This window comes from Metopolophium dirhodum, chromosome 6 (assembly GCF_019925205.1).
Source record: "Metopolophium dirhodum isolate CAU chromosome 6, ASM1992520v1, whole genome shotgun sequence".
NCBI classification, from domain to species: domain Eukaryota; kingdom Metazoa; phylum Arthropoda; class Insecta; order Hemiptera; family Aphididae; genus Metopolophium; species Metopolophium dirhodum.
The window spans coordinates 29,838,342-29,848,028 of NC_083565.1; the positions used below are offsets into that span (position 1 = coordinate 29,838,342).

General features: G+C 27.7%; 2 protein-coding genes across 2 annotated transcripts; one reads left to right on the plus strand and one right to left on the minus strand.

The window, feature by feature from the left end:
- The first annotated feature begins 668 nt into the window (after nucleotides 1–668).
- On the plus strand, nucleotides 669–5,865 carry LOC132947655 (uncharacterized). Its single transcript, XM_061017929.1, has 4 exons — nucleotides 669–1,350; nucleotides 2,852–3,105; nucleotides 3,198–4,470; nucleotides 5,807–5,865. Exons 1-4 carry the CDS (start codon nucleotides 669–671, stop codon nucleotides 5,863–5,865), a joined length of 2,268 nt encoding a protein of 755 aa, XP_060873912.1.
- Nucleotides 5,866–6,963: 1,098 nt separating this feature from the next.
- Nucleotides 6,964–7,332, minus strand: LOC132947656 (major centromere autoantigen B-like). Its single transcript, XM_061017930.1, has one exon. It carries the CDS (start codon nucleotides 7,330–7,332, stop codon nucleotides 6,964–6,966), a length of 369 nt encoding a protein of 122 aa, XP_060873913.1.
- Between the last annotated feature and the right edge of the window lie 2,355 nt (nucleotides 7,333–9,687).

Consider the following 9,687-nt stretch of genomic DNA (forward strand, 5'->3'; position numbering starts at 1 on the left):
GACTATGATATTGTTCATATTTCTACTGTAGGCTTTTTTATATAGTTGTTCAGAAATGCGTACTATGGTTTAACTAATGTATTCTAAATATTAATTATGTGTGCTCGGCCATCTAGTCGTAGATCGTCACCACCAAGGCATTCTCGTTGTATATCTACAGCGTATTTTAATAAGATTAATGGCACTGATTTAAATTACATACTATTCTTTATCTAACATTTATGTTATCTAATATACATTAAGGCGAAACGATCACAATAATATAGTATGTTTATTATTGGGTTCGTTACAGGAGGAACCTAATTAAAATTTAAAAATCATAGAACGGTTGGTTATCAACCCTGTATACAAATTACAAAACGAAAATTTCATAATAATATGAATTAAATAATAATACACTCATAGTGGTCATATGACATGGAAAATATAATGATGGTAACAATAGTAATTTGTTCTCTTCACAAAGTGGTATAATAATATTTATAATACCACTACAGTGGTATAATAATATTAATAGTTATCGATTGTTCGTTGGCCTGTACGGTCGTTTTTGCGTCTTCGTCGTTCTCTTATCTGTGTTTTTACGCATTGTATTTAATTAACGTGTTTAAGTCTGTAATATTAGTACGATTTTATCGACATTTCGTTATCGACATTTCGTTATTACAATGCTATGTTTAGTGTGTAATGATGAAATCTACGACGGTGATGAAATTAAATGTAAAAACTGTAAAGACTACTTACACTTCTCATGTGCTAGTTTTAGAGAAACGGCATTTAGGAAATTAACACATGAAGCCAAACTAAAATTTTCATGCGCAAAATGTAAAGTTAATGTGGGTCTTACTAGCAATACTAAATCTAAAAATGAAGACGTTTTTGTTGGATCAAACGAGACTCTGTCGGATTTGACTAATTCTGTTAAATTTATGAGTGCTAAATTTGATGATTTTAGTAAGCAGCTGAATGAAGTGCTACATAAAATTAAAGAACTTAAAGAAGAGAATAATGTGTTAAAGGAAAATAATATTAAGTTGAACTCTGATATCTACAAACTATCCAAGCGACTAAATCTACTTGAACAGAAATCAATCTTAAATCATGTTGAGATAATTGGTGTACCAGATTTGAAAAATGAAAACTGCGAAAAAGTAGTTGAAAATATTGCAGCTGTAATGGGTCAACCAGTGACAGTAATCAAGGCTTTCAGTATAAGATCAAAAATACCTAATAAACCGATGAAGATCATAGCTGAACTCTCATCAACGCATCAGAAAAAAACCCTCATGGAGTCCGCAAAAAAGAAAAAAGTAAAGGCATGTAGTATTAATGAAAGCTGGGGAAATGGAGGTATTTTTGTTAATAATTATCTTACACAATATAATAGTAATCTATTTTTTAAATGTAGAATGTTTGCTAAAGAAAATAACTTTAAGTTTGTCTGGTATAATGACTGTAAAATTTTTATCAAAAAAAGTGAAACCTCGAAAGCCACTATTATATACGACGAGACTGACTTGTCAACAATTAAATTATAATATATAAGAATAATAATAATAATTTATAGTTCCTAAATCATATATATTAATATATTTTCTTTTTTTTCTTTTAGTTATGCTAATGTTTAATTCTAATTTATTAAATCGTTTTCTAGATTATAAAACGCAATATTTTAATTCTATATCTGAATTCATATGTAAATTCAATCTATTTCATAATACAACTCTAAATGTACTAAACTGCAATATTAGAAGTGTAAGGCATAATTTTGATGAATTTTTGTTATTTTTGGAAAATGATATACATAGTAAAAACTTAGATTTAATTATTTTAACTGAAACCTGGCATGATGTTAATTTTTGTAATTATTCTATACAAGGGTATAATATGTACTTTTCTAAACTTAAAAGAAACCAGAATGATGGTGTTATAATCTTTGTTAAAACTCATTTATGTACTGATATTTTTGAATACGAATACATAGAGGCTAATATTATGAAAGTCGCGTTTAAGTTATGTAATGTATTTTTTAGGGTTTATTGTATATATAGATCTCCCTCTGGTGATAAGAACAAATTTTTGACCATTATTAATAGTATTCTGTCTAAAGATGAGTGTATAAATGGACATGTTATAATAATTGGTGATATCAATCTAAATATTATTGGCTCTGATTGTGATGAAAATGAATACCTTGATACTATATCTGAAAAAGGTTTTAGGTCACTAATTAATGTTTATACTAGAACCCCAATTGGCCAAAGACACTCATGCTTGGATCATATTTTTATTAAATCGGGAAATGCATTGAACTCCAAAATAAAAGCAGGTGTTATTCAGACAAATATTACCGATCACTTCTCCACGGTTTTGGCAATTGAAATTAGTAAAGAAAAGAGTGTCTTTAATTGCAATGTTAAGACAATCAACTATAATGATCTGGAAAAGTTATTTAAAAATGAATGTTGGGCGGATATTTTTAACTGCAATGATGTTAATAGTTGTATGGATATTTTCCTAGACAAAATTAATACTTTTGTCAAAATGTCAACAACAAAAAAAGTTTTCAACTCTAAAAATAATAGGATTAGAGAATGGATGACAGCTGGTCTTCTTTGCTCGGTGCACTTTAAACAAAAATTATCTTTAAAAGTTAGAAAATATCCAAATAATGTTAGACTTGCTATATATTATAATAAATACAAAAATAAATTAACATCTATTATACGAGCTGCAAAGATAAATTATTATAAAAACAAATTTCAGAAGTTCTCGTTTAGTCCAAAACTAACTTGGAAGGTAATTAATGAGATATTAAATAAGAATAATAATAAGAATGATGATGTTAAAGTTATTAAAATAGATGATTACACTCTTGATGTCAAAAATGAGCCTCTAAATATTGCAAATACATTTAACAATTTCTTTATAAATATTGGCAACAATCTAGCCTGTAATATTGAGGAGTCAACATTTAAGTTCGAGGAGAACATTACTCCTATATCATTTAACAGTACATTTAATGAAAACATTAAAGAATCTGATGTTCGAGTAATGATAAATAAACTTAAAGATGATACTGCTGTGGGTTTTGATGGTATCTCGGTAAAGATTTTAAAACTTGTAATAGACAGTATTATAAGCCCTCTGACATATATATATATAACTTAAGTATTAAAAATGGTATTTTTCCCGAGAAACTTAAATTAGCTATAATTAAACCAATATATAAAAATGGGGATAAAACGTGCATAAACAATTATAGACCAATTTCCATGCTTAGCAATTTTTCGAAAATTCTAGAGAAAATCGTTAAAAACAGGCTCATAACATTTTTAGAAAAACATGAACTCCTTTCGAAACAGCAGTTTGGTTTTAGACCCGGTTTGGGAACGGAGAATGCTTTATATAGTGCAACACACTTTATAAAAAACGCTCTAGACAACAGTAAGAAAGTAATCGCGATTTTTCTTGATTTGTCCAAAGCCTTTGATACTGTTAATCATAAAAAATTAATAAATATTTTACCTAATTTTGGTATCACTGTAACAAGCTTAATTTGGTTCACAAGCTACTTGGAAAACAGAAAGCAAACTGTTCGTATTAATGGTATTACAGGTGATGATCTATTTATAAACTGCGGTGTTCCTCAAGGAAGTGTCTTAGGTCCACTCTTATTTATTTTGTACATAAATCATATGTGTAATTTGGACATTGATGGAAGAATAGTTACATATGCAGATGACACCTGCTTACTCTATTGTGGAGACTCTTGGAGCGATGTTAGTACCAAAGCAACTCGAGAATCCAAAATTGTTGTGGAATTTTTAAAACTTAGGAGTCTATCTATCAATTTCAAAAAAACTATGTTTATGAACTTTTCGATAAATGATGTTAAAGATAATTTTGATGAACTTACGTTACATTTCTGTGATAATGGAACTTTGTGTAATGGCACAGTCTGTCAAAAAATATTTAGAGTATCTAGTACCCGATATCTAGGTTTAACGTTTGACAATCACCTTAGATGGAATCTTCATGTGAATAACATAGTTATGCGTCTACGAAGTTTAAATTACAGTTTTTATAAGCTACGTAAAATTATATCCGTTCATGTCATGCGAATTGTATACTTAGCTCTATATCAAGCAATATTTCAGTATGGATTGTTAATCTGGGGAGGGCTCTCGGATAACGCTCTAAAACCTTTACTGCTTCATCAACGACAGATAGTGCGTGTATGTTTACAAAAAACAAACTATGTTGGTTCAACTGGTCTTAATTTTAAAGAGTTCAATGTATTACCAGTTAACTTTGTTTTCAAAAAAATGGCTATTATGTGGGTGATCAAACACTTAGATCAATGGGTAGAAAAAAATGAAATTAGTAACAAAAGAGCTTTTCGATCTTTTGATGCTAAAACATCTCTTTGTAAAAAATCAGTTGGTCAAAAATTTGTTGATTATCTAGGTCCTATATATTACAATTCTATGCCTTTCTCTATAAAGAAGAATGTTAATATTAATTACAAATATCATAACGCTAAAAAATTAATTAATGATTGGCTACATGCATCTCTAAATGAAACTTAGATTAACCTTATTGTATTATATTTTATTTATCTCTTTTTGTATTGTATAATTACGCAATAATAGTGTTTTAGTTTTTCCTTTTTTTAGTTTTTAAGCATGATATGTATCAATTTATAACTCTCTATCTTCGCCACAAGCCTAGCTTACTGAAGATAGATAATTCAAATGTACAATTAATGTAAAACTGTATATTTGTTTATTTAAATAAAAAAAAAAAAAAAAAAAAATATTAAGGTATTCATATTTATTGTATTGTGGTTTATTCAGTGATGGAAATCAAAATCAAAATATTCAATTTTAATTTCAATTCACTTATAAATACATATTTGCTTTTTTTGATTTCAATTAAAAAAAAAACATATTAATATTATAATTTAACTATTTATTTACTATTTCACGTGGTCGATTTAATTTATTGTATAAAGATTTTTTATTAGATTTTAAACGTACTTTTTTCGATTAAAAATATAAATTTTACATTTTAACGATTTAAATTTTGATTTCTAACTACAAGAAACCACGACGATTATTATTTTGGTATAAATTATCGATTTAAATTGTTTTCGATTTCAATTCGACATTTGGATACCATTTAAAAAAAATTTATATCACTTGATTTTTAATGATTTTTATCGATATTCAAATCGGATTTTGAAATAACTATAATTCAAGCCAAGGAACTGATTAATTAATACTTTTTGGTGGAATATTTTATAAAGGAATCTATATTTCAATAAACATTTTTATGATTTAAGTCAACTTGACGGGCATAATATATTGTAGACGTTAACCAAAATTGGAATATATGGGAATCACAATGTCCACTATTTTCCCACTATTATTTAGTGACATATTTTAGAAGCAGATTTAGCTATACTAATTGAGCCGTTTACACAATACTCGATGGATATGTTATCAAAGTTAAATGGTAAAATATGTAAATAAATAGTTATATTTGACGTCGTCCGACGTAGGTACAAAATCAGTTACTCGAATCACCTTTCAGAGCTATGGTCACGCCACCCCGCCAGTGTGCTCTGCACACTATGCCACTGATGTATAAAAGCTTCGTTCCGGCATAACGCAATTTTCGTGCAAATATAATATTCTGTGAGTATATAGCTGACGAGAAACAAAATTTCTTTGATCTTTATATTAATTTAAATTGTTCGTGTTTTCTATTTTTAATTTAATTTTTTTTTGTCTACTTGCAGTTTTCACTTTACACCTCAAAAAACCAACCAAAAACCAAAAATGGGCGCTGAAAAAGTAACCATGAACATCGTCGTCGTATATAAATTAAACCAGTATAACAATTGTTTTTTTATCGCGTAAATCATTAAAATATATACAATTTTTTGATAAGCACTTATATAAGTTTGTTGAACATTTTATTGTTTAACTATTCATAATATTTAATTACGATTGTTTTGATATAAATAAACTATTTATATAATTTTTAATCATAACTTACTAAACACATATTTTAATTCTTTGATAAAAGCCTTAAAAATCTATTTTCTCTACCTGTTAATATAGTACTAATATTGACTAAAAAAATGTCAAATATTTTTGCACATAATATTCATAATAAGCTGTAATCGTAGTAAAGTATTTTGTTACATAAATGTATTTCATTACTTTTATAGTATTACTTAATAATTTTTTTAATTAAGAATTTGGAAGTATTTAAAATGTAAATACAGCTATCCAAGATCATGATTTTAATCAAAACATTTGCAAATAAAAAAACTATGATTATTATAACTCTGCAAGGGATGTCCCCATACATTTGTATTACAAGAGGCCCGCTGGATTATTTTGCTACTGGCAAAAGAAGTTCTAGTTACACCACTGGTACCTACTTATATTATATTATGACATTATGGTTAAAAATGTATGGAAAAAAAGTAACTAAGTTAGTTGCAAAATAAATTAAAGGTAAAACATTTTATTATTTTAACGTTTATACTTTATTATTTATGTTAAAAAATATAAAACGTGGAAGCATACGTAATCATAGAGCCAAATCTTTACGAGTCACAGACGCTGTTAATTTATGTTTTTTTATGTTGTAAACTGCTATTAAATAGTAATATTTGTATTATACAGTGAAACCTCTGAATAGCGGACACTCTTGGTCACCAACATTTTGTCCGTTATTCGGAGGTGTCCGTTATTCAGAGGGGATAAATTTTTGAAATTTATTTGTATAATAATGTACTATGTATGTACATATATGTAATGTTTTTACTTATTATTTATTGTAAGTTATTACATTTTTATATTTTTACAAATTACATATTATTATTTAAAGTATATTTTTACAATCAAAATCAAAAATTATTATTTATTATTTATTATTACATTTTTAGATTTTTGAAGCTTTAAAGTCGTTTAATCCGTGAACTTCAGCAAGTTGTTTAGCCTTTTCTTGTACTGTTGGTTCGGAAACTGGTAAATTTTTTTCTCGAGTTTTGCTAAACCAGACCAAAAGTTCTTTATCAATCACACTGCCTTCACATTTTCTTAGTTTCGTTAATTTTCGTTCTTCATTTCCATTTTCAACCCACGCTTTATAAATTTCTTCTGTGTTAGAAACAATATCTGCGATCTGTGTTTTTCCAACTTGAAACTTTTCTGCGAGTGCACGAATTCCTACGTTTCCGTTGTTTTTACGGTAATCTAAAATGTCAATTTTTTCGCGAAGCGACAACCGCTTTTGTTTTAACGTAGTCATCGCGTCGAAAACCGTCACTAACTAACATAATTTTGTCATAACACATAATCGCTTCACCGATAACCGAATTTGTCATAATCGTATCGTCTCATAACGAGTATGTTATCGTAATTATGTTACATTATTACAAGAGCGCATACGAATGTGAATACGTATAACAGATAGGCATATTACAGATTGTATTTTCAAATAATGATTAGGAATTTACCATTGTTTTAAAAATTCCCTAATAAAATAATGTCCGTTATTCGGAGAGTCCGCTATTTGGAGGTTTTCCTATTGAAAAGTAGTGAAAATGTCCCCGTTCCCCAAAAAACGTCCGCTATTGGGAGGTGTCCGCTATTGAGAGGTGTCCGTTTGTGGAGGTTTCACTGTATTAAGATATTAAAGATGTAATACAAAATAAATCATTAAATATTGATAAGAACAAAAGTTATTCCATTTGTCAGGTCTTCCTGTACACCCTATGGCCTATGTTGTACACAATTATACATTTTACGTACAATACGCATTTGACTAATATGAACGAATTAACGTTACGTACAAAAAAATGGTATATTATAGACGGTCATCAATATAAAATTATAAGGTGGGTTACATCTTAAGATGTTTAATTTATTATTAATATAGGTCAGGCCAGAGAAGCAAGATCACTGTGGCTACTGCAGTAATATATCGCATTAACCTCAGGCACGTTGTCAATAAGTACGCGAGAAGCGATGATCGTACTGTAAGCCTGGGCAAGTTAATGATAATATTTTTTAATTGAGTTAAGTTAAGTTGTTTGAAAATGTTTTAATAAATTTAAAGTTAATAGTTAGGTGTCGTAATTTTTTTTTCAACTCAGTTAAGTTAATAGTTTTATATAAATAATAATATAATATTATATAATAATATTTATCTATTTTATAATTATGACATACATAATATTATAATGAAGGTGTTAAGCTGTTTAGCTATACAACCATATTACCATTATGGCATTAAGTGCTTTATGTTATACGTACTACCTTACATTATTAACATTTAAATTAAGTATTAAAAGTATAGGTATATCATAATATTGAAAATAAGTTTTTATATCAAATATTTGGTACCTATACTCCCATTTTGCAAATGTGAGCAAAAATTAACTTTAGTTAGGTAGTTAAGTTAAGTCAAGTCAACATTTAGAAAACTATAAGTTAAGATTTAATAATCATTATACTTCACTCATAAGTTTTAAGTTAACACCTGAAAAAATATGAATTTAACTCAGCTATATAATTACTTTTTAATTTAGCTTTAAGTGAAAGTATTTTGATTAGCGTAGTACCCACCTTTAGCGATGTATACAAAATACGCAATTTCATTGTAATTCATATTAGTGAATTTAAGAAATAATATACTAGCCACTAGGTACCTACATTTGTCAGTTTCTACGAAACACTATAACAGTATAGGAGTACCTACAGTTCTTAAACCTAGTATTCTTATTTACACTTACAGAAAATTGAATGAAGTGATTTTTGGAAGAGTAAAAATTTAAAGTTCATGGAAAAAGAACAGATAAAAATTTAAAATAGAATTCGTTGGTAGGTTATACTTTGTCTTTTCAGATTTTTGGTTAGTCACTAATCTTCGCGGTGATTAAAAGTATTAACTAAATTAATAAAACAGTTTCATAATGTTGAACATAAAATCAATAGGTATCAAAGGAAAATCAATTATTTTGAATGGGAATCTTAGACATAGGTATTATAAAAAATCATAAATTTGGTACTAAATTAGTACCAACTTCACACCATTTTCTGTTTAAAAAACACATCCTCAAAGTTCTCACCCACTTAAAGTTAGCTGCATAACCATAACAGACTCTTATGGGATATATCCAAGAAATTTGTTGACAACTTATTGGACATTGTTTGATCCTAAGACTCCTAGACTTTGTTGGATTTTATTTTCAGTGGTTTTTTTTTTTTTTTTTTATCTTTAAGCCCGGCGACTATGGCTATTAGCTGATTGTGGGATTTTTATGATTGTAGGTAGTAGGGTTTGTAACAATAGGGTTTTTACACGTGTGTGTTGTGTTTGGCAGAATTTCTAATGGGGCACCTGTAGGTTTCTGCCATGCCCCGGTCGGAATATTTTAATATGAAATTTTATTTTTATTGTCCATTAATAGACAATAGTTTAATAAAAACATAGAATATATTTTAACGTTTAAGATTGATAATTTAAAAAATGATTAAGATAATATTAATTTAACATTTTTTTTTAAATTCTTTATTACAAAACTAAAAACAAATTAATTCTATACGAAAATTATTAAAAATATATATATACCAGTTTATGTACTAACCTTAATTGTACAGA

Excerpts from the sequence above, each read along its gene's own strand:
- LOC132947655 (XM_061017929.1), top strand. The coding sequence starts at position 669 with ATGCTATGTTTAGTGTGTAATGATGAAATCTACGACGGTGATGAAATT. Across the intron at positions 3,106-3,197 it reads TGGGTTTTGATGGTATCTCG|AAACTTAAATTAGCTATAAT; the intron begins GTAAAGATTTTA and ends ATTTTTCCCGAG. Across the intron at positions 4,471-5,806 it reads AAAATTTGTTGATTATCTAG|TTTTCACTTTACACCTCAAA; the intron begins GTCCTATATATT and ends GTCTACTTGCAG.
- LOC132947656 (XM_061017930.1), bottom strand. The coding sequence starts at position 7,332 with ATGACTACGTTAAAACAAAAGCGGTTGTCGCTTCGCGAAAAAATTGAC.